Genomic DNA, 25,044 nt, shown 5'->3' with positions numbered 1-25,044 from the left:
ACTCAAGCTGACTTAGTCCAACTCAGCCTAGTTTAAATTTATTTTCAAAACTAAGTCTAGTTTTGAAATTTTCTTAAATATCGATTTATTTTTTACTACGACCTTAATTTTCTTTAAAAATGTTTTTTTTACTCTTTTGTTAGTTTTTATTTGATATTTTAAAAGTACTAAGCATGATAACAGTAATTTAAGTTTTTTCTCAAATTAGTTTTATACTATTTTTTTAAAAATCATGCTAGCTTGATGTAATTCAAGCTAGATTTTGGTCACTCAGGCTATATATTACTTATACTACCTCATTCAAGTTCAGTAGATCAGTATTTATGGAGAAGCAGTTTTTTAGGCTCAGAGCAAGTACAAGAGAAATTTATTACACAACTGTTTGTTGCAAAACTGTTTTGTTTTTCAATATTGTAATTAGTTCTTCTAGAAATAAAATTTACATATTACTGGGCCCTGCTTTTACAGTTTTCAAGTTTAAGTTTAAAACTATGTGTAATAATGTAGTAAATATTTAAGTGTTGTTTTTGATTGAAAATTGTCACAGTTTGCAATACAATTTTTGTTGAAGAGATAAATGATTATTTTTCATAGAAAAAACGTTTTTTTTGATATCGCTGATAACTGTTTTACACACAATTAGTGTCAGTTATCAAAGCAAATAAATTTTATTAGCAAAATTTTATAAGATTTTATAAGTATAACCATTATGGCGTATCAAATAAACTAAATAAAAGCAAACTAAAAATATGAACAGACAAATTTTGACCGGGATTATTTGCATCAGCTGTCAGCAGTATAGAAAAATAAAAAAAGTCAGTTAGTTTTTTATAATTATAAAAAGCAAAAGAGATTTTGTATAAATGTTAAAAATGTCTAAAGTTATAATTTGTTTTAATTTTACAGTTATTTAAGTAGCTAATCAAATGGTCTTATAAAATAATAACTGTTTAAAATGACTACTGCTGCACCCATATTACACAGCTTGGAAATTTTGGAGAAAGAGTTTGAGAAAGCCTATGTTGATCTTGATGTGTTAGTAACTGATTATGAGAGCTTTGAATTCAGTGATGATCACATAGAAACAGTACAAACTCTAATGAAAACTATGTCATTATGCTTTTCTCAGCTTTGTCACAAAACTCAAATGACTGCTATCAGTAATGCAAAGTTAGAGGTAAGTATTCTTATACTTAATAAACATTTTTTTAAATAGATGATAGTCACCCTTTAGTGGACGGTTATAGAATATATTTATCCAGTATTGTTTATTTTTCATCAGGTAGTTAGCTTCTACTTTTATAAAAAAAAAACTAAGCTTTTTTATTTTCCTTTTGCAAAAACAGTTTTTCTTGCATTTTAAAGTATTGTTATATTAGTATTTACTTTTATATCAACTTGTTTTTAGTTGTTTAGTTTAAAAATCATTAGGATAATGTAATTTAAAATATTTGAAAAAAAAGCTAACAGTGTGTATTTGTTTGATCTGTTAAGCATAAATCCTTGATTTAAAAAAATCTAGTATTAATGTTGTTTTTGATGCTCTTTTTTTACATTTTCAAGTTAGTTTTATTTTTTTAAATTTGCTAAATACAGAGTAAAGCTCACTAACCCTGCGAAAAAAACTATCATTTAAAAAACTTTTACCTAAAATGTATATTTTTAAAGTCATGCAATACCAACTAAGAATTACAAATTTCTAATATGAACTTTTTTTCAAGTTTTGATGTAACATAAGTATATTTTAAGCTTATTTTGAAAATTACTATTAAATCGTTTCTAGAACATTGAAGCTATCTTAAAGTAGTTTAGGTAAACAATTGTTGTTTAGTTATTAGATTAAAAAACAGTAGAGTTCTTCAAGTTATCAGTAAAATTTAGCTAGAATTTTTATTAGTGTTTTATTTATGACAAGCTTTTGATTTTCACAAATAACTATGTTTTTGAAGTTTTTATATAGTATTCTATCTAATGTTTATTACTGTGTTAAGTTATTTTAAAATAAGGAACTTTTCTATGCTTTTAGTTTTTTAAGTTTGTAGTTACAACCATGTGATAAATAACTGACTTTTTTTATTTTTTTTATTTTTTAATTAATATAGGCTGTTTTATTGGACACCAAAGAAAATTTGTTAGATGCCAGGTCAAAACATTGTGCATCTGAAGCTAAACTTATGAAAATTATCAAACAGCCTGAAAAACAAGAAAATATGTCTAATGGTCAAAAAACCTGTGATTCAGAAGAAAAAACTTCGGATCTTCCTACAAGTACAGTTTGTATATTTGTATTGTCTAATACATATTAACTTAAATAAAATAAATAGAAAATAATCAATATTTTTTGCTTATTATGAGTTTATACTTTTATTTAATCTGAGTTACATATTCATCGTTTAAACTTTGTCAGTTTAAATTATAAAACTCCTATTTAAATATATTAAATTCAAATATTTAAAGTTTTATAAAATCAAAAAGTGAAATTTCAAATTTCATAAATTTTAAATTATCTAATTTTAAGTTACAACATCTCAAATTATAACAATTGCTATTTTGATAGTTGAGATTACAATAACAAAAACAGCTAAATGATTATTATAATTAAGTTAGTGTTATTTTTCAACATCAACTATAACAACATAATTTAATTATTAAATACCAGTTCATACAGAAATATATATCTTTATTAGCTAGTTTCAACCTGACATTTGTCATCACCAAAATACAACTAAAAATAAAATAAAATACTGTTTAAAAACTAAAAAATCATGTTCAACAAAAACAAATAAACATTATACTAACAATAAAATAATTGTATTAAGTAAATAAAGTTTAACTTCATAAAATGGAATATACTTATATAACACATTATTCATAAAACAAAACTAAACAACTAGTCAAAATTGTTTGTTAATGTGTGGGTAATTCCGGTTTAATTAATTTCTTATTCAAAATTGAATTACAGTTTTTTACCAAGATTGCTTAATTAAAACAGGTTTCAAATATTTTTTACATTTTTGATATGTTAAAGTTATTGACCATTAGTTTTAATTTTTAAACTAGGTAAAATTTAATATGACGTCTGATACAGCTGTTTACCTTCAAAGATTAATCCAATGTGTTGAATGCTTCTATCCTTTTAGCATATATATTCATAGGCTACATTAAATTTAAATCATTAGGTGTTGTTTTTTTTTATCACTAAATTACTTACTGACTTTAGTTGCGGAGTAAATAACCTTGGAGTCCTAAACATATTTTAACAGCTTTTTTCCGGTGCATAACTTACTAAAAATATATAACAGAATGCATTTCATTTCTTTAAATTTATTTAAGAAACTTATCATAAAAGTATTATTTTCTTTAAATTTATTTAAGTACTTTCAAGTAGGACTCGTCAGAAATTGTTTCCTACTGGATTGGAATGAATACAAATTGAAATAAAATTATACTGCAGTTTAAAGTTTTAAGATATAAAATGACGTAATAATCAAATGTTAAAAATTAAATAAGTGCTAATGCTAAACAAATTTGGTATACTAATAAAATACCGATAAAATTTTAAATTAAAATATGCTTAAAAATAAAGTTTAATAAGAAACTAATTACTTTAAAATTACTAATATAAGGATTTAAAAAATCTAGTTTGGTAAACGAACTTTTTCTGCTTACATAAACTGGGCCTTAAAGATTGAATACATAAGGCTTCCAGAATATGCAATTGAAAATGCTTTAAAAATGATTGGCCCTCAGAAGTGTCCAGTATACTTAAAACTTCCTTACCTTGGAAATATTTATGAGAGGTTTTCTGAGAAAATTTCGGAGGAAATAAGCCAAGTTTTCAGCTCTGTTCATTTAAGAACAGTTTTGTATACTGATCGACTTAAAAATGGAATTTACAAAGATATTTCTCCCACCCATGAAAAAAGTAACATCATCTATAAATTTAGTTGTCACTGTGGTAGTGACTACGTAGGAAAAACATCTCAAAGGTTTCATATAAGAATCGATCAACATGTTCCAAAAGTCTTGAAAAGCTGGTTTGATGGCCGTTCGGAGAAACCAACTAAAAAATACTTCTAGGCGATTGGGCAACATTTGTTGGACAATCCTGAGTGTGTTAAAATTTATAAAAACGACAATTTTTCAGTCTTAGTGAGAGCGGAGAACTCTTTTCAATTGCATATTCTGGAAGCCTTATGTATTCAATCTTTAAGGCCCAGTTTATGTAAGCAGAAAAAGTTCGTTTACCAAACTAGATTTTTTAAATCCTTATATTAGTAATTTTAAAGTAATTAGTTTCTTGTTAAACTTTATTTTTAGCATAGTTTTAATTAAAAATTTTTATTGCTTCTTTATTTAGATTGTTTTAATTCTACCGAGTTTTATTAGTATACCAAATTTGTTTAGCATTAGCACTTATTTAATTTTTAACATTTGATTATTACGTCATTTTATATCTTAAAACTTTAAACTGCAGTATAATTTTATTTCAATTTGTATTCATTCCAATCCAGTAGGAAACAATTTCTGACGAGTCCTACTTGAAAGTACTTAAGTAAATTTAAAGAAAATAATACTTTTATGATAAGTTTCTTAAATAAATTTAAACATATTTTGTAACTAAATATTTTAATTTCTATACTCAATATTAGGTTTTTATATGTAAGGGATTTTAATAAAGCTTCTAAAATTTGTTTGACAAATTTAAATTTGAATTTAAACAGATTTCAGAATTAGATTCATTATACATTAATTATTATATGTTTTGGTTTTAAGAAAACAAATAGAGAGATCTCAACTGCTGGAGGAGAAGTAATATATTTATTCTTTCAAATATTTATTTTACAAACTAAGTTTCGGTCAAAGACCTCGTCAGTGCTTAAATAAATCATATTCAAATAGAATTTGATTCTTATTCAAATAGAATTCTATTTAAATAAGATTTATTTAAGCACTGAAGAGGTCTTTGACTGAAACTTAGTTTGTAAAATAAATTTTTGAAAGAATAAATATACATTAATTATTAATAAAAAAGCAACCCTCCATTTATTAGAGGGTAAACAGTTTTTAATGTTTTTAGGTTTACTAGACCCCATGGAACTTTTAAATAAAAAAAAATGGTATGTACAAGGCGTTGATTTTCAACTATAAAACTTCACATGCAGTTTTGTATCGTACAAAACTTTTATTAAACTAATAAGGTTTTAGTTTTTTTAGGGCTAACTTGACCCCATGAAACTTTGAAAAATATAGGTTAACTTACAAGACATAGATTGTCAACTATGAAACTTCACACAGTTTTGGATCATACTAGACGTTTTTGCAGAATTAAAAAAAAAATTTTTTTTGATTTTTGTAACTTTTCACAGGAAAAAATTAACATGAAAGTATTTTGCTTTAGTTTATAACTTTATATTTTAGTTTGTTAAAATTACTAAATTTTATTTTGAAATATTTTAAAAACTATTTTATTTTTCAAGTTTGTGTTTGTACTTTCTCTATGTGTTAAAAAGTTTTATTTAAGTTGTCTATAGACTTTTAATGAATTAATTATAAAAAAAAAACTTTTTTTTTCTTTTTTGCAGAAAAAAACTTCTATTTATGTAGTTTAATTTTTTGTTCTTTTATGTAGCAAAAATAGATAGAAATTAAACTTAATCAGAAAAATATCTACATGTCATGGTTTTTACAAATTACATTTTGATAAAGGCTATTTAAAATCTAGTTTTTTGAAAATCTACATAGCTTTGTTTTATTATAAGTATAATAATATTATTAAATATGTTGAAATTTATGTTGCATTTTTTTTTTTTAATTAATTCCTAAAAACTTAGCTTTTTTCACCCGATATAACCAATATTTTTTGCAATTTATTTAAGAAATATTAAGATTAAAATTTTAGCCTAACTAACTTAGTTGTTAAATATAGTTGTACTTTTTTGTACTTCTTATAATTAAATTTTTAACATAAGTAGCAAAATGTGAGGACTATGGAGTCATAAGAAAAGCAGAAATAAACTTTTTTGTGTACAGTTATTCCTCATTACTAAACATTTAATTTATTTTAAAGATTCAATGTAAGTACGTACTTTTATTTTTTTACTAATTGATTTTTTTAACTATTATGTTATCCCTAACCTTTACCCTCGGTCGGTAGCTTTTATTTCTTTCTTTTAATTAATTTATTTTTATTTATTCATTTTTCTTGTTTTTTTAGTTAAACATTTTTATTAGTTATTTTAATTTTTTTTACTATCATTGTTTCCCCTAACCCTTACCCTCAGTCAGTATCTTTATTTTCTTTTTATTTGTTTTTTCTTTATTTTTTACTCTCGTGCAAAATTGACCATTTGTTCAAAAAATTGTCTTCTTGCAATTTAGTCCCCTCGTGCAAATTTTTTTTCGTACTAATTTGTCATCGTGCAGTTTTGACCCGTTCCAGGTTAAATTGCCTCTGTATCTCGTATGACATCATCACGTGTAGTGGCTGATGTTTTTTGTTTACTTTGCAGATTTTTAACTTATTTTAGCTTGCTATGTCCTTATGGTATACAAGTATAAACAGTTAAAACGACAAAAATTAAAGTATTAAGAGATATATTTAAACACCTAATTAAGACTTAAAGCAAAGATCTTTAAATTTTCTAATTTCAGAAACTAAAAATCATTTGAAATTTTACTAAACTAAAATATTATGAATAAACCTAAGAGTTTTGTTGGTAAAATTAACTTTTATTTATAATACTTAATAAAAAAGGATAAAATGTAAGTGAGCTTTAACCCATCTCTAAAAATTAAGATGATGTTAAGAATTAGTTTAATTTTGTTTAAATGTAGATTATTTGATGGTACAAAATTCGATGAATAAACATGTCACTAAAATAAAACATACAATTAAAGTTTAAATGTTGTTATAATAACCATATAGATATTTTAGTTATGAAATTTAAATATTCAAAATTTGAATGGTAGTGCACCCTGTTTATCTAAAAATGTTTTGATTTTAAAGTTATATAAACTTATAATAAGAAGAAACATATATATTATTATTAAAAATATATATTAAACAATTATCCATTTTTGTTAATTACTTGTCGTTTTAATTAGTTGTGTTTTTTACAAATATATATTATTAATCTTATTATTAATTATTTATTTCAAAGTAACACTTTTTAATTATATGTATTTTTATCATTTTGTAAGTTTTCTTGAACTTCCTTTTTTTTTTAAATCAAGAATTGCCTCTAAAATATTTTCTTTAAATCATCTTAAATTGTGCACAAAGTGTTTTTGTGATAATTGCCACATGTAAAAAAAATCCAGCTAAAAACTCCATACTTGCATAATTAGGTCCCTACAGCTTGCATTAGGTTTGTTTTCAGAAAATCGAAACTCGCTAGTATAAAAATTTTACAGGTCATCTAAAATTTTGCACAGAGTGTTTTTAAGCTATTTGTCACATTGAGCTGAAAACTCAAAAGTTGCCGTTTTATAAGCACCCTATTTAATATAAATAATGATGTAATGGAGATTGTGTACATCTTTAATCCTAACGTGTGTAACTGTAGTAGCAAAAATAGATCAACGTTTATAAAAAAGTTCTTGATGTTATATTTATTTACTAGCTCCTTGATTTTTAATTATATTTTATTTTATTCAAAAAAGTAAGGTTTTGCAAACATAAGCTCTTAAATTACATTTTAGTACTACATATACTAAACAATAACTTGAGACAAGATTAATTTTAAAACATTTTTATTGAGCAAACAAGTGAAATATTTTTCAGCTAACCTAATTAACTTTTATTAGCAATTAATTTTAAAAGTAAACAGTTGTAGTTTTCACCAAAAAACACTCAATTAATAAATTAGATCAAATTAATCGCAGTTTATAATTAGATAAGTATAAATCAAATAGTATTTTAGCCAAGATAAGCATATGTACAAAAATAAAAGTAAAAACAAACAATAAGTAATATAAAATAAGCCACAAACTAGACAAAACATTTATAACAACTTATAAAGGTTAAATTTATAAACATAATGTTACTTCTTTTTGGTACTAACTTTAAATTAAAATTTTAGACAAGAGTTCATTTTGCAATAGATTTTATTTTTTGTGAACTTAAAATTTTTCAATCTACTCTTTTCTCAAGTTCATGTAGTTAACTAGACAGATTTGTGTAAAATAGTAAACTTAATAAAATTGTAAGATTATGCGTTATAATAGGTAAATAAAATTATATGTACTATGCAATGCTATTATAAAGTTGTTTAACAAAATTTAAATTATAAAAATAATGTTGCTTGCATAGTTAGGTCTAAACTTTTTAGAATCTTTATTTATAAAAACACTTCAAAACTTTCTCCAACTTGTATAAAAATCAATCAAATGCTTGTTTTACATACATCAGCTATTTTAAATAACCTACAATACACAACTTCCAAATAGAATTTTATTTTTCGTTTTCTGTCAAATAATTAGCATATTTTACTTCTAAGTAGCTTGTGAAGCATTATATAACTATTTTAAGCTTTAGTATGACATATCTAAGTTGGTGAAACAAAATTTAAACTTATTTTTGGTTCCAGAAAGATGAACCACCAAGTTTTAATAACACTATGCTTAATGAAACTAGATTGAAAGTTGAATTATCTTTGTTTAAAGAAGAAAATGATAAATTTAAAACGACGCTACAACAAGTAGAAAGTGAACTTTTTGGTGCTCGTTTAGCTTCAAAGTACCTTGACAAAGAACTAGCTGGCAGGTTGGTTGTATAAACATAAATATATCTTAAGTGTGAAACATAACTTACACTTTAAAACTGTATAGATAAATTCTTTGTCTAATTAATTGTCATTTACTAGTTTTTTATGCAATAACTATTCGGAGATCGTTTTTTTTTTAGTTTCTGTAACCAGTGGTACTATCTTAACATTTGTATAAAGAATAACTGAAATTTAATAAAATTTTTATTTATTAAGAATTGATTTGTCGATTTTTTATATTGTAAGTTTAATTTTTTTTTCTTTAAACTCAATAGATAAAATTGTTGTTATTATAATGTAAACAAGACAGGTGCACAATGATTCAAATTCTTACAATTGAATTCTACAAGTCAAATTCCCATTTTTTAAATTTAACAACTCAAATAACAATAACAAAAAATCTGACATTTTAATTGTCAGGTTTGAATTGTCGTACGTTGAACTGTTATACTGTGAACTTTTATAGTTTTGTTGTTTGAAATGTTGGAATTAGAAATATCATAACTTGAATTTTCCGAATTCGAATTATGCACTTGAATTCTCATGTAACCAGATAAAACATTTTTGCAACGTAGCTTTGTTGAAATTGCTTTGTACAAGCCTTATTTATTTACTGTTTTTGTAATTTTTCGGACTTTTGTTATTAAAGTTTATGATGTAATTAAATTTTAGTAATCGTTGGGCCTTTTAAATACATTTTTTATTTGTGCATACAAACATTTGAATTTCCTACTTTTATTTAGCATTAAATCAAATGGCAAGACTGTCAACAACAATCCATGCAACATTATGTGACCTGGTTTCGTCCTCATTAAGGTTGTTGTTGATCGTCTTGTAGTTAAGTTTATTACTAATTGTGATAGTGGAAAAACATTTTTGACCGAAGATGGCGGTAAACGTAACTACTTTTATTTAGTGATATTAACTTTTCTATTTAAACCTTCCCATGCTGTAAAGATTAAATATGTGGTTATTTTTTAGTTGGGTTTTGTTTTGCACATTATTTCCTAGTAAAGTTGATTGAAAGCTGTAAATTTTCAATCAAAAACTTTACATCTGAATCAGTCCCAACAGAGTGTATATCATCTGGATTATTTTTAATAAGTTTTCAAACAGTCAAGAAAACTATAAATTGTTACAAAAATTTAGAAATTCTAATAAACGTAAACAAATCTATAAGATATTATATCGAAACAAATATTTTTTGCTATTCTACTAAATGACCTAACACAGTGGTCGTCAAGCTAATCAAATTTTGTGTACACCAAGCTGCAAAAAATAAAATTGGTGCACCCAAACATATTAATAAGCGCCGCTAGTGGTGGGACTACGTAAACACTTTTATTAATGCATTTCTCCTTAAAAGTCATAACTCAGTTTGCATTTACATATAAACCATTTAACAACTGAAGCTGACACTTTTTATTTGATCATCTTTTTAATTGACCTTTTTATTTGTTTTCTTATTTTCACAATGGTATTTTAGTTGTGTGGCTTTGTCTTACATGCTTATTAATTGATCACTTCTCCGTAATTACTACTAAATCCCCAGTTCATTATTCTTTAAATACTTTATTAGATATTAACTACAGACCTAATGTAACTCTCTGTATATTTTTTTCGTAGTCTCAAAATTTCGTGCACCCCTAAATGAGTTTCGTATACCCTAAAAATTTCGTGCCCCTCAATAAAAGTTTCGTATCGCCAGTGTACACCTTGACGACCACTGACCTAACAGGCCTAATTTCTACAATTACTTTGATATTCATATTTATTATTATTATTATATTGAACGACGAAAAATAACGCTCAAAACGTTTGGTCCTAGGACCTGGTGCACGAAGAACCTTTTAGTTATCGAGTCGCACACCACGGATACCTTTTAACGTCTTGTTCAGGACAAATCTAGTTCAAAATTAATCACTTATTCGCAAATACGTAGCAAGTTCAAAAAATTACAAAGCACCAAATACAAAAAAAAAACATTACAACCGTAACTTACATTAAAAACTACAGTGAAATTGTGTTGTGTTAGAAATGTAGCCACTCATATAAAAATAGTCCTATTGCCCAAAAAATTGTGTACGCTTTAACTAAAATTTTGAAGGATACAAATAAAAAGTTTAAAGGCTCTGAGTTAAAATTAAGTACCAAAAGCTTATAATTAATTCATTAAGTTTTAATTCAACGTTAAAATACACAGTAAATATTTGTTATACTAGGCACGTCACCACTCATACGAAAACTGTCCAATAGCCAAAAAATATAAATTAAGATGTTAAAATAAAACCTTAAAAGGCACAAAAAAAGTTTCAAAGTTCTAAATTAAAATTAAGTACCGAAAATGTATAACTAAATGCACTAAGTTATGTTTCAATGTTAAAATCTACAGTTAAAATGTGATGTATTGTAAACGTCTAATATTAGAAATTTAATTTTTATTTTACACAGCCACACTCGATTCATGCTAGTACCGATTGCACAGTGAATTGTCAACATCATTTAATAACCTTTGCACTCTTAATTACTAACCTCAACCACATAGGTATATCATTGTCTTTAAATAGTTTGATTTGTTCCAAAAAAAATTTCATAACTTGATTAAAAACTACCAAACTAATACCACATATATTACCACTATCTTCCTTTATAATCAACTATCATTTTAATTAACAATATATAATAGCAATAAAAAAAAACATTATTTATCAGGATGCAACAAATACAATTACTTAGTACTGAAAAAAAGCCACGAAATTTCGATCGCTTGTGGGACCAGCTAGAGTCTGAGATAAGTTTAAACAGACAAAAAATTATAGTAAAAGCCTGTCGCAAACAGCACTCCATGCTTAAAGTAAACACATTTAATTAAAGTATTATGTTATTCAAACTTAAACTAAAAACAATTTACAGACTAATGATCCTAAATTTTCCAGTGAAGTGAGAACAGTTTTGATTTCTAAAAAAGCTGATGAAAGTCTTGGAATCAGTATAACAGTAGATTCTATTATTTGAATTTTTTTAATAAAAACTCGAAATACAATTACTGTTATACTTAAATATTAAGTTAATCACCAAGAAATGTTTTCGTTGTACTTTATTTAATAACCTTTAAATTGTCTAGATAATATGAAAATATATATTTTATCTTTTTTTTTTGCATCAAAAACTCTATAATTATACACTATAAACAGTCAAGTTTACAAAATATCATTAAAACATATTAATAAGAAATATATTACAATACTATAATATAAATGAGTCAACATCCATTAAGTTAGCCTGCTGATATGTTAATACACTTCTAATTAGTCTCTTAAATTTTTAATGCATGGAAAAGATTCATTAAAAGCTAGGTATTTTTAAAGAAGCTATAAAAGTTTTATAACGCTAGTAAAATAATTTTTTAGCTTATGCTATTTATATATTTTAATTTAAGAATATTACAATTTTAATATTTAAGCTTTTAAATGCAAACTGACTTTAAATTTAGTGGATATTTTAGAAGAAAAAAAGGAACTTTAAAACAGGGTGGAAAAGACCAAGGATTACCCATACTAGTATCAGAAATACACAGTGGAGGTTTTATCAGTCGAAATAAAAATTTGCTTTATGTTGGTGATATACTTAAGTCTGTAAACGGTGAAGATTTACAATGCATTTCTCATTCAAAAGCTGTTGAACTACTTTCTGAAAAAGTTTTTTTTTTGCTATAGTAATTAATTTATTCATGGTTTAGCCTCAGCGATTTGACTAATATTAGAATAAATATATACTTTTTTTAGCTTAGTTGAGCGCATTTATTCAACATGCAGACATCATGCAATTTAACCTGTAAATAGTTACTTATACTTTAAAAAGAAAAGTCTACATGTGAACTTTAGTTCAAAAACTTATTTTTTTAAGACTTCTTGAAAAATTACATTATAAAAAAAAACAGCGGTTTAATATTAAGAATGGTATGTTTGAATTTTGTATGTTGAGTTTAGCAAATTTTTCACTGCTAAGCTATTTAAAAAAAAAAAATTCTTAAGTTCTGAAAACGTAAGCCTACCGTAAATACTACAAACATGGCATAAACTAAAACTCTAATTCTGCAATTAAATTTAATTTATGACAACTAGTAGTATGACAACTAGTGAATAAAAACTTCAATACATAGTTAAAAAAGAGATTTTTTAATCCTGAATACAATTAACTATTTTTGTGCTTTTTATTAATTTAAAAGGCTTATTTATTCCGGTTTACATGGTAATGTATTCACTTGTATAGTTTAAAAAAGTAAACTACGTCAGCTAAATTTTAGAAAATTGCGACTTAAATTACAAATGCTTAAAGTAACTTAGATACTTAACATTAAACAATCAGAACATTGTCTCTGACAGTAACCCTGGTACTAATGCGATTAAGTTCTTAACTCATTATGTATTGCTTTATATAGCGTTTCTCATCACTTTTGGTGCTTAGGAGTTACACTCTCTATAAACTAGTGTTCATGTACAACCAATTTGATAGTTTGTTTCATTTTATATACCTTTAGTATTAACAAAATATTTTTTTTTGTGTTTGTGTTTTTAAATGTGTTTTGTTTTAGAAATAAAATCTCAAGAAAAATTGAAACCAAAGTCGTACTAATCAAAGACATCTTTTATATTGAAATTGAAAAAAAATATTGCACTAAAATATTTTTTATTTAATGAAAAAGATTTTAGTGTTTTTGACAATTACCATAAAACTTTAACATTTTCATTTTAGTTTTCAAGAAATCATATAAAGAACACGATTCTATTTGTATAAGAACTGAAAATGTTTTAACAAGCGGAAAATGTCTTTATAAGTGTTGTTGTTTTACGAACTAAGACTTTTTTTCGATAGTTTTTTAACCAACTTCTATTTTCCTAATTATCATAAGCTGTCCGATCCTTCTTTAAAAAAAGGCAGACCTACAGCATACTGTTCATCGTATCTAAATTTTTGGCGGGTCTTAGTGTATGGTTATTACTATTATACATATTGCGTTTTTGATACGAACAACACCAAATGAACGAATGAGACATGCTTATTTCTTGTACATATATTAAAGATGCAGCGATGTAATGTTTATACACATTTTTAAATACCTCTACAAAAACTGATTTAATCACAAAATTTATTCTTTTTTGTTTGGTTTTTATATAACAAGTCTTTCTTGCTCTTTATATTACAAAATCTAATAAATAGTTTCGTTACTTAGTATTATTAAATATTAAATATTTGTTCCTTAAAATTCTCTTTTAAATAATAAATATGTATTCAACGAAAAATAAATATGTATTTTTCGTTGGTAATCTTATACTTTTTTATAATTTTGTTATTGTGTGATAAATTTATACGTCTCGCCTAAACACTTACTAATAGTTTTAAAGAATACTTTAAAATTTTAACTTTTAGAGTAATTTTTTTTTAAACTTTCACTTTGCAGTGTTACTATTAAAATCTACAAGTAATCAAGTTTTTTTAAGTCTGTACATTTTTTTTATTGTATTAGTTAGAAAAAAAGTATATCACTCTAAAGATACAACATTAGTAACATTTTTAATTATAACTTATGTGTATTTAAAAGTATAATGAGCCGAAATTTTATTAGTAAAAACTACGTACAGTTTTTTATAAGTTTAGTAACCTCTAGTTTTAGAGTCGAGCTTATTACTTTACTTTTACTAATTTTAGTTAAACATTTTGTTTTAATTAAACTAGAATTAGTTTAATCGTAAAAAATTGTAACTAAATACCTATAAAAGTCTTCAAATCTACAAATTAAAAAATATTCTGTTTTTTAACTATTTTTAACAAATTAGAGAAGTGTTGGGTAAATATATTTTTTGTCAGAATAATTTACTTATTTTAACGTAATTAAATGTATATATTTAAGTACAGTTTATTAAGTTTTTTTAACTTAATATTCTTTACTTCATTCTTGTACTTTAGAAATTTGTTAAACAAAAAAATAATAATTGAACAAAAAATTTTAATAATAAAGAAATATACTAGTTTTACTTTGAGCGTAACATAAACTTACACTATTTATGTTTCATTTGCTTTTGATTAAAAATCAACATGTTACAAACAATAAACAGACCTTATTTGAAACTAATTACAAGCCGCAATAAAACTTGTTTTAACTAACCTAACTAAGTTTTATGCTTTAAGCCATCGTTTTTTTTATAGAGAGCTAAAATCAGCAGTAAATAAAAATGACATAATTTTACTTTTTTTTTTTAAATTTATGATAATCATATTGATTACGAAATACTTAAGCAAAAAATAATGTTAACTGTAATCACTTTCAATAATTTAGCACTATTTCTGTTAAAATCCATTTTGCTCTCAAATAAGTTTTATACAAAATTTACTTTTAAGTATTTTTTATACTAACAAAAAGTTGATTGTAACCATACGTGTTAGTAGCAATATTTTTTGAGCATGTACATCTTTTTTGTGGCTGAAACTGATTAAATATTTTCAGCTTGATAAATTGACAATAGAAGCTTCATACACAAAAGATAACCAAGATAGCGAATATGAAACTTTATGTGTTCAAATTGCTTCATAAGAAAAGTTAGTTATATGCTATTATGCTTAATAAAAACATACAATTTTTGAACTATTTAACAGGTCTCGCACTGCGTACCCTTTTATTAATTTTTTGATCTAAAATTTTTTTTTGATTAATTATTTGAATTTGCATGACATTTTTTATTAGATAAAATTTTATAAAGATTACAAAAGGATTAAACACAGCTATGCTAGATTAAATTCTGTTCTCATCTGTAGATACACACATTATTGCCACAATCTCAAGAAAATCAAGAATTTAATTTTTTTTTGTAAAATTATCAGGAAAAGTCAAAAAAAGAGGATGTTCTTGAATAATCAGGAGTGTAAAATGTTTGCCTTACAGCTAAATTTAAATTGTACGTAATTGCTTATTATATTCTTAGTATCAATTAGTCATTATTAATTGTTTTGCAATCTTTGTTCTTGATCAACTAAAAGAACCAAGCTATTTTATAGCTAAGATTTGCACAAAACTGTCTTCATAGTTACTTTTTAGCATTTAGACGTAACTGTAAGCACTTAAATGATCGAATCAGTAAGTTCTTCAAATTTCCGACACATAATATATTTTTTGCTAAAATCTCACAATGAATGATTAAGAAAAACAAAAGGTTACAAGTGCAAGCTTCCTGAATGAAAGAACTAAAAAAACAATAAAATAAAAGTTACATTTGTTTTCAAATAGTTTCTGTAATTATTTAAAATTTATTCACTTCAAGCTGCGCGCTTAAGTCTCTGTAGGGTTGAAATCTGATACTTGAAAAATAATTACTAGTAATTAAAGCTAAAGGTGCAAAAAAATAAGGACAGAAAATTAAACTGCTTAAAGTTAGTTGAAAGATTTATTGTTAGACAAGCAAAAAACTAAATAATATTAAAAAAATTAATTATGTTGGTTGTAACTGGTTGCTTGAAGCATTGGTTTTTTACCATTTCAAAATCTATGCACATAAAATTACTAAAATTAAACTTTGTGCACACTAGAATATATTTTTACTATTTAAATTTTAAAAGCACTATATTTTTATTTTTTCAGTTTCTCAATATATAAAAAACAAGTAAAGATTTGATAATACATGTTATAATTAGTTTTTCTGATAGAAAGATGCAAAAAACAAGGTCATTAAAAAGTTATCAGTGTATTAAATTTTCTGTGTATAGTAAAATAAATTATTTGCCTACTACTGACAATATATATATATATATATATATATATACCTTAGTACTTAAAAATACAGAGTATTTTTTTTTACTCATATACAGTTTAAAGTTTAGAATGGTTTTTCTCTTTAAAGTATAGTTTAATAGCCAAATGTTTACCTAAAGAGCCATTAAACACAATTTTGTTAACAGAGTATAAGCATTTTTATCAAAATTAGGTTTTATATTTTATGATGTCTTCCAGGGTATCAAGTGAAAAAAAAAATTTCAAAATCTAACAATTAAAAACCATAAAATAATAAAACAAAAAATAAAACGGTTTGTTTCGTTTTGTGTAATTTATTAAAACATGTAGTAAAGAAGTATTAAAATTAAACTTGTAGATAATATGAAAGAAAGTTACTTAATCAATAAAAAAGATTAAAAAAGTGCACTTTTTACATATCTTCTAGCGAAATAGGAATTAACTCAACTATTCTAATTCCTTTCAACTTATAACGATATTTAAGCTTAATCCCTAAATTATCAACATTTCCAGTTATAGGACCGACAAAGTGTAGTCTATGATAACAAGTTTCATGATAAAATGTTTTGATATTAAAATTTATATTAACAACCAGGACGCTTCTTTACGGACACTGATGACTTGCAGTTTGAAACTCAGTTTTTGTTTACTACTAATTAAAGATATCTCAAACAAGAATCCCTTCAGTTCAAGTAGCAAAAACTTTCAAAATTTAATTGAATATTATTCTTATTAAATTGAACTTGGTTGTTATTTTACTTATTTTTTTTACAAACTATTTCAAAGTATTTCTATATTATTTTTACATAAGTTTTTTTTTTCTATTTCTTAGTGCAGTAGTTCAAAACTTTTTTGCTTATAATTTTATTGTGTTGTATTATTTTAATAAAATTGTAACCAGATGAAACACCTTGGGTAATTTTATATATGTTAGATTATTATTTTAAGTTTTCTGAAAAGTATTTATCATTTTATCAATAATAACCTAAATTAACAATTCACCGAAGCGTCCCAACTCGGCAACTGCAACAGAAGTGCTTAGTAAAAGATCTAGTTGGCCATCTGGTCTCAGATACTTAGCCAGATCAAAAGAACCCTTGGGTGCTTGGCCGCCAGTATTTACCGTTTTTAAGGGTACTTAAACTGAATGTTTTTTGTCGTAAGAAAATAAAAATTAAGACCAGGGTTTAACAAAGTACGACCTCAAGGACAGATCTGGCCCGTCAAGCAGAAGTTTTGTACCGCAACGTGTATTTAACTTAAAAAAAACTTAAGCAAACCAAGCGAAAATTAATTAAGTTTTAAAAACAAATATTTACAAATGTGCTCTTAATTTAGTTCTTAGTATACAGCAGTGGTATTTTAACGACTTCTACATAAATAAAAAGATTTCATGTTTGGTATTTATTCAAAAAAAAATTTTTTTTTAATTTTTTAGTGCAATTTTTCTAAACTAGATGGCCCTAGAAGACTTTTTTCTACCAAATCAGCCCCGCAATTTTGATAAAAGTTTCCAATATAGTTTATTTATTATTCACGTTTTTAATCTTATTGTGTTTAAATGAGTTATTTTAGTACTGTTACACGATTTGAAATAATTTAACTGGAAAAGTAAAATAAGGTGGTTTAAATTATAAAAAGCGGGTGCATGACTAGTCAAATTCTGTAAATCTAAGTTGGACAACTCATTTTCTAATAGTTCTTAGTTATTGTGAAGTATCTTTTTAACTATTTTGTTTAATATTTTTACCTTATAAAATAAAACTAAATCTTTTTTTTTCAAATTATAAAAAAAAAAAAATTAACTTACAAAATATGGCTGTTTTATGTAAATATGAGTTTTCTTTTTCAATTTTGTTTTGAATACTTTTTACCATTATAATTTTATCAATTAGACCTACGTAAGCATATTTTATTTTTTGAGATATGTACCTTTAATTTTTTTTATAAGATTTTAAATTGTCAGAATTTAAAAGTCATATAAGCATAAAAGGAATTTTTTTTTTCTTAAATTTATGATGTTTGTCACTATGATAGACAAATTGTTTATAATAGATAAAACATAGAAAAGATAGCTAAATATCAGCTAAATAAATATTGTAGGTACTAACACAGAGAAAATTAGTTTTAATTTTTTTCATAATATTTTTTAGTTTAAGTTACCATAAATTTTTAACCAAGTTAAAAGGATGAGAAAAAAAGCTCAACGAATAGCTATCCATAATTTATTGTACAACAAAAAAACGGTCAAAATATTTGGTCCTAGGACCTGGTGACGAAAAAACCTTTCGGTTATCGAGTAGTACACTACGCATACCTTTTAACGTTTTTTCCAGAACTGAATAATAGATTATTTTAGTACCCTGCTATCAATAAAAAAAACAATTTTTCTAAATCATAGCAGAATTATTTTACAAAAATATAATTCAAACTAAATTTTTGAATTAAGATTTATTTTGTTTAAAACAAACAGTTACTTTTCATTTAGATAATCTTTAAAAATTACTAGCAAATTCACTTCATTAAATCTTAAAATTGTTTTAAGCTGACTTTTAACTTAAACTGACAAAATTATGCGTATGTTTACACCTAAGATTATTTTTTCTACTCAATTATATTTTCTTTCAAATTAGCTAAAGGTTTTTTAAACTATATTTTGTTTTTAAATCATTTTTTCTCCGCCTGTTCACCAATCTCTGTATAAACTCCTAAATCTACCTCATAGCCATCGTCAAAACCAATAGAGCATTCAATTGGCATCAAATAAGTCTGCTTGTCGTATTTCGAGCTTCCTATCGCCTCTTGGTCACAGGCCATCGCGTACCTATCCCCGTCGTCCTGTGCCATGTTGTAGTTTAAAGAAGTGTTTATTTTTTCTTCTGAATTTTCAAATTGTGCAAAAGCGTACAAAACTGGGTTTTTCGGTGAATGGTAGATAGGGCTTGTAGGTACCGACCCGTACTCGTTTTCTTCTTTGTTGTCCAACTCACCTTTTACTGAAACATTGCACACAGCAATTACACTTTCATAGCTGTTTTTCTTTTCAAGGTAACCAATGGTATTAGGTTTAGCATTCTTCCAATAAGTTTTACAACAAAAAAGTGATACAGCAATTGAAACAAAACCTAAAATTGTAAAGATTATTATTAGTGTGATGACTACTTTATTGTTTTTGCTCTTCGCTAAAGCTACTGTTTCAACTTCACAACTGGATAATTTTTCACTATTTTTTAATAATGTTGAAACTAAATGTCCTGTTATATAGTTAGCTATTAAGCTGCCAGTACAGTTTATTACGTCTATAGAATTTGATTCACATGTTACTTGATTTAACGAAACTTTCTTTATAGAATTTGAAATTTCGCTAAAATTTCTATCACACTGTGTGTTAAACTTAAAATTTATGTTGATAAGTACTTTGTAAAATAAATAAACTGAGTACTGTGCGTAAAGTAATTTGTTTTTATTTAAATCAAAATTTTGAAGATACTTTAAAACATTTGTTGAGTTTTCTGAAACTGTTTTGATGTTATTGCCAAACAAACTTATTTTTCTAATTTTTTTATAAACAATAAAATCATTTTCGATTATTTTGCTTATTTTGTTGTGGTCCAAAAAAAATTCTTCAAGTAAACCTAAATTGCTAAAGTTTGGAATCCTTTGAAGACTGTTATTTTTTAAAGACAATAAAACTAGCTTCGTATTTTTATCAAAAACTTTGTTAGAAATTTTATTTATTTTCATATCTTCTAATTCAATTGACTTTAAATTTTTCATTTGTTTAAAAGTACTGTCTTTGATTTTACCCTGCTTAGCACCACTAACATACAAGTTTTTCAATTCAATAAGTTTGGCAAGAGCATCTGATAATCTCGATTTGTCTGTTTCCTGATCTAGCCCTCTTAAATCTAACTGAAACAAGTAGTTCGCAGTAAACTTTTCACTGCAAGAAACAAATTTAATTTTGTTGTAGGCCAGTTTTAAAGTTTCAATGTTTGTTGGAAACAAATCCATGTTAATGTACATGTATTTATTAAAACTCAAGTCGAGATATTTCAAGTTTGTAAGACCACTAAAGCTTTCTTCTTTTAAAACTGGTCCCATCAAATTTTGTGAAAGGTCAATATAAGCCAGTTCTGCATGTGAATCTCCATAATAAAACTCCTTTATTTCGTTGTGGCTCAACATGAGCCTTTTGAGATTTTCAAGTTTGCTGAAACGGTTCACTCCGATTCGAACAAGGTGGTTGTAAGAGAGGTCGAATGTTTCAACTTGATCTCTTTCTTTAATCCTTAGCTTTTGTAAAAGAAGGGCTATAATTTGTACAAAATGGGTTTCTTTAAAGTTTTCTTCTTGAGGTATTTCTTTTAGGTTTAATGAAGAGCAATTGACTGTAGTTGGAATTAAATTGCACTTACACAATCTTGGACAAACCGCTTTACTTTGGTCTGTAATCAATAACGTAAATAAAGTAAAAAACCACCTCATTTTTAGTGTAAATAACCTATAACAAAAATTATAAGCAATTAATAACATAAAGTCTTTTTTAGTGTTGTACAATTTTACTATTTTTTCAATGAAATTAACTCAAGATTAGTTAAAAAACAAAATTGTTTCGTTAAAACTTGTTGCTTTTTTTACATTTTAGTCATCTATTTTTTAATTTCTATATTCTAAATAATTAATTTAAAACAAATTCTAGTTTTAAAAACTTTGTTTTAATACTATTAAACTCTTGAAAACAGTTTTAATTACGCTGTAAATTTTAAAAGTAAAGATGTTTCTACATCAAAAAATTAGGAAAAACTTTTTACAATTTTAGTAACACTTTACTAAGTACAATAAAAAGTGTCTGTCTGCACTACTTAACTTTAATCACAAAATTACTGCTGTAAGCTAGTGTATTATTTACAATGAGTAAATCTAAAGTAAAACTTGATGTATGCATTCCAAACAATTTCTATGGAAACATGACATATCTCAAAAGCATCATAACTTCCTTATTGCTTACTCAAGTATATTTCTATTCCAAAAAAAGTGATAATTCTCTTTTACCTTATTTAACAACTTCAAGCAATGTAAAACATTTTAACTTTTTTTTTTAGTTTCTCAGATATAAAGTTGATATTTAAGTTGTAGAATCAATTTGTTTTACACAAACTTGATCTAAAAAACTTTAAAGTTTACAGGATCTAAATTTTAGGTATTTAATATAATCAACATTCTTATCATAAAAAAAGTTACAAACTTTGTTTTTTTTTATTCCTAGCTTAATTAGTATCTGTTGAAATTTTTTCAACATATTTTTTTATTTTTTTTTCAAAAACTATGTTCTTTAAAGGTCGCAGTCAAGCAGTACAAGTTTTAAAAAGAAGATAACTTAAATTATTGCATTCAGCCCTAACTTTTTTACCAGTTGAATATTTTTGCTTTAAATTGTAGTTTGTTTTTCATTAAACTATCTTGTTTATTAATTTTTTTATGTACACATAACAACTTATTACTATTGTATTTAAAATATTTTATATTAAAGAGGTTTTTTATTATTTAAAACGCGGATAAAAATATTTTTAGTCTTAAGCAGTTCTCCTTATCAATAAAGAAAAAATATAATTACTAAATTAAAACGTTTTTACCGACATAGTATAAAAGATATAATTTTTTGTAAAGTTCAATTAACTTTTTAGGTTTAGAGTTTTTTTTTGACATTAGAGTTCTACTTTTTTAAATATGTTTAATAACATTTATAAAAAGTAAAGTTACAAAGTTTGATTTTTAAAATAGCTAATAAGTGTATTATAATAGTTTGAAATTTAAAATTTGAAAATGCTCGTTTAAATACACTTTCGATTTAAAAAATTTGTAGCTATTTTAACTTTAGCTTGTTTTTAGTACTGTATATTCTCTAAGTACTTTTTACGTCTTATTTAGTTTCGTTATCTGTTAGGTTTAAAGCATTCTTTGAACTTTTAATTCTGAAAAAAAATGGTTAAGCAAAATTAGTAAGCTTTATTTAAAGGCGCTTTGGAGGGGTTCCGACATTTTTTTATACAAAAATTAACATTGGCTCTTATATGAAAGGTTAAAGTATAAACTACAAGTCAGTTTTTGTAGAATATAAAAGTTCTGACTAATTTTTAATATACAAACGTTTTTGTAAAAAGTTTCCGATACAAATGTAGGACCGCAAGTTTTTCAAAGTCAATTTTCTCGGAAATTAAAAAAATTCACTAAAAATTTATCTCCTTCTTAGGTTTTTGAGCTAGAGACCTTAAATTTTCAGGAAATAGTCCTAGTATAACTAAAAGAATTCAATGTCTGGTATTTTTAAATGTTCAAAAATAAAATTTTTAGATAAAAAAAAGGTTTTTTTTTAAAGATAACTTTTGCTTTTCAAAATTAAAAAAAAAACTCTGCCTTAAATCGATTTAAATATTAGTAATGGATCTACTATGAAAATTTAAAGAAGACTGGTTAAAAAATGAAGGAGGAGATAGATTTTTAGTGAAATAGCCTTTTTTTCGCGATTTTAGTTTGCCTTCCATTAGGAACCTATTGAAGTCACCGACTTTGATCGCTTCTTGAAAGTTACTTTGAGATTTTTTAAGCAGTTAAAATCGTCTGATAGCTTCGGTTAAACTCTAAAAAATAAGATCATTTTTTTAAAATCAAGGTCGACCCCCTATGCCCTTAATACCTCTACAATATCGATGAATTTAAGATCTTTTATTTATTTTTAAGTTATGGTTTTGGCACAATTTTATCTTTTTGTTAAGGATATTAATATTTTTATAACATGAACAAGAACTGTTAAGAGCTATTAAACAATAAACTATACTTTTAAGTAATTTTTAGCCTTCAGTATCTAGTTTGCTTTAACTTAAAAATTTGTTTTAGAGTTTTTAGTAGTGAGGGTATATAAAACCAAAATTTGTTAGCTATCTATAGAAAAATCATATACTCATTCGCATTAAGATCAGTATTCACGCTTTTTTTGTAGGTGAGAAATGTTGATCATACAATTTGTATAAACATGTAAAATATTTTTTTATATATATTTAACAATAAAAACACTATTACTACTTATCCAAAGAAATCTAAAAAGTTAATTTTTAATCTCGGAAATTTTTTAATTTAATTCGATAATCATGTATGCAAATATTTTTTGTTTTCAAACAACTAATTCTAATGAAGCAGACTGACTTTTTTCAAAATATATGAAACAATAACATTATTCAAACAATTTTATTTTCTTTATTGAAAAAAATCAAAGCATCTTTTTTCAAATGGAGATTAAGTAACCAATAAGATGCTTAAATTTACTATACCTGCTGTGGTGATTGTTGGTGTAGTAGTAATCTTATTCTTAGAGTTTATTGCTTTATTGCTCCTGGATCAAATCTTAAGACATGATCCAAGGCTATGTGCATTTTAGTTTATAAAGCTTTTTTCTCGATATTGTTGATTTGATTCACTTTTATGCAACTATCAAGTTCTGTAGTGAAGTGCAATAAAAATATGTAAAAGCTTTTAGTGCAAACTACGACTAATCAACTAAATAAAAAGTGAATTAAAATACAAAGTAAAAAGAAAATACTAACAGCTTTTCTGTTTCTACATAAATACTTGCAAAACGAATGGTTTCGCAACTAACGCATTGCTTTATTAATCGGTTCCAAAGCATTTAATTGACCTCGAACTTGATTTACTTTTTAATTTTAAGGACCTCGAAGTTAATTTACATGAAATTTGACTCAACTCCTAACTTCATACTGGTAAACCTCCATCGTTCCGCAACGACATTTTTTTTCTAAATGTAAAAAATTGGAAATCAAAGTTTGTTTTTTAAGCACTCTAAAAGTCTAAAGGATGATGCTCCTTTTTAATTATTTTTAAAAACTTTTGTTAGTTTCATTTTTGTATGTTTGTTTTTATAATTTAGATTACATGACAGCATTACTTTGTTAGTTAGTGTTTTTGCTAAAGGCATTAAGAAAATTCTAGGGCTTGGAAAACTATAAATAATATTTAAACTTTTTTGATAATAAACAACTTAATTTACCCAAAATGTTTACTAAATATATCAATAAATACTAAATATATCTATTTCAATAAAATAAACGCAAAAAAGTCAGAAAACGTAATAAAATCGATTCTATTTAAGTTTCGACTACCTTTCAATTTTTGAAAGAAGTTTGTTTACATGTCTATAATCAATAAAGATCTCTTATTGATACATTAAAGTTTAGATTCTACTATCTAAGTGCTTTATTTAAGCAAAGGCTGCAAATTTAAATAGCAAGCTTGGATTTAGTTTCTGTTGCTTAAAATTTCCAGCATATTTCGTATAATTTTTTGCTATTGGTATTTTGTGATAATGTTTGACAATTTCAGTAGCTCTTAGGGGCGGTCTCTGTTTTAAGGCATGGAGTAAGTAGTAATTTAATGTGCTGCTGTTCTTTAAATTAATTTGTTCGCGCTTAATCCGATGTA

The 25,044-nt window shown here is 25.0% G+C and overlaps 2 protein-coding genes across 5 annotated transcripts; one reads left to right on the top strand and one right to left on the bottom strand.

Annotated features, from left to right (window-relative positions):
* The first annotated feature begins 770 nt into the window (after positions 1-770).
* Positions 771-17,382, top strand: LOC145838067 (Golgi-associated PDZ and coiled-coil motif-containing protein-like). 4 transcript variants are annotated; one of them, XM_082945602.1, is made up of 9 exons: positions 771-815; positions 985-1,177; positions 2,103-2,273; positions 8,592-8,767; positions 11,481-11,622; positions 11,682-11,765; positions 12,299-12,466; positions 15,274-15,365; positions 17,147-17,382. In XM_082945602.1, the coding sequence occupies exons 2-8, from the start codon at positions 1,100-1,102 to the stop codon at positions 15,358-15,360; spliced, it is 906 nt and encodes a 301-aa protein (XP_082801728.1). In that variant the 5' UTR covers positions 771-815; positions 985-1,099; the 3' UTR covers positions 15,361-15,365; positions 17,147-17,382. The 4 variants fall into 4 exon arrangements, with proteins under 4 accessions (XP_082801728.1, XP_082801725.1, XP_082801727.1 ...); XM_082945599.1 differs by lacking the exon at positions 771-815 and having other exon boundaries at positions 912-1,177; XM_082945601.1 differs by lacking the exon at positions 771-815 and having other exon boundaries at positions 912-1,177; positions 17,065-17,164.
* A 1,464-nt stretch (positions 17,383-18,846) lies between these two features.
* On the bottom strand, positions 18,847-21,045 carry LOC145838337 (uncharacterized). The gene has a single exon (XM_082945910.1). It carries the CDS (start codon positions 21,037-21,039, stop codon positions 19,219-19,221), a length of 1,821 nt encoding a protein of 606 aa, XP_082802036.1. The 5' UTR covers positions 21,040-21,045; the 3' UTR covers positions 18,847-19,218.
* Between the last annotated feature and the right edge of the window lie 3,999 nt (positions 21,046-25,044).

The sequence above is a fragment of the Thalia democratica genome, chromosome 6 (assembly GCF_965202585.1).
Source record: "Thalia democratica chromosome 6, ktThaDemo2.hap1.1, whole genome shotgun sequence".
NCBI classification, from domain to species: Eukaryota; Metazoa; Chordata; class Thaliacea; order Salpida; family Salpidae; genus Thalia; species Thalia democratica.
The sequence above is the reverse complement of the archived record's forward strand: the minus strand, read 5'-3'. Positions and strand labels throughout refer to the sequence as shown.

Coding starts and splice junctions, on each gene's coding strand:
- LOC145838067 (XM_082945599.1), top strand. CDS start 956: ATGACTACTGCTGCACCCATATTACACAGCTTGGAAATTTTGGAGAAA. Junction 2,274..8,591: donor CGGATCTTCCTACAAGTACA/GTTTGTATATTT, acceptor TTTTGGTTCCAG/AAAGATGAACCACCAAGTTT. Junction 12,467..15,273: donor TTGAACTACTTTCTGAAAAA/GTTTTTTTTTTG, acceptor AAATATTTTCAG/CTTGATAAATTGACAATAGA.
- LOC145838337 (XM_082945910.1), bottom strand. CDS start 21,039: ATGAGGTGGTTTTTTACTTTATTTACGTTATTGATTACAGACCAAAGT.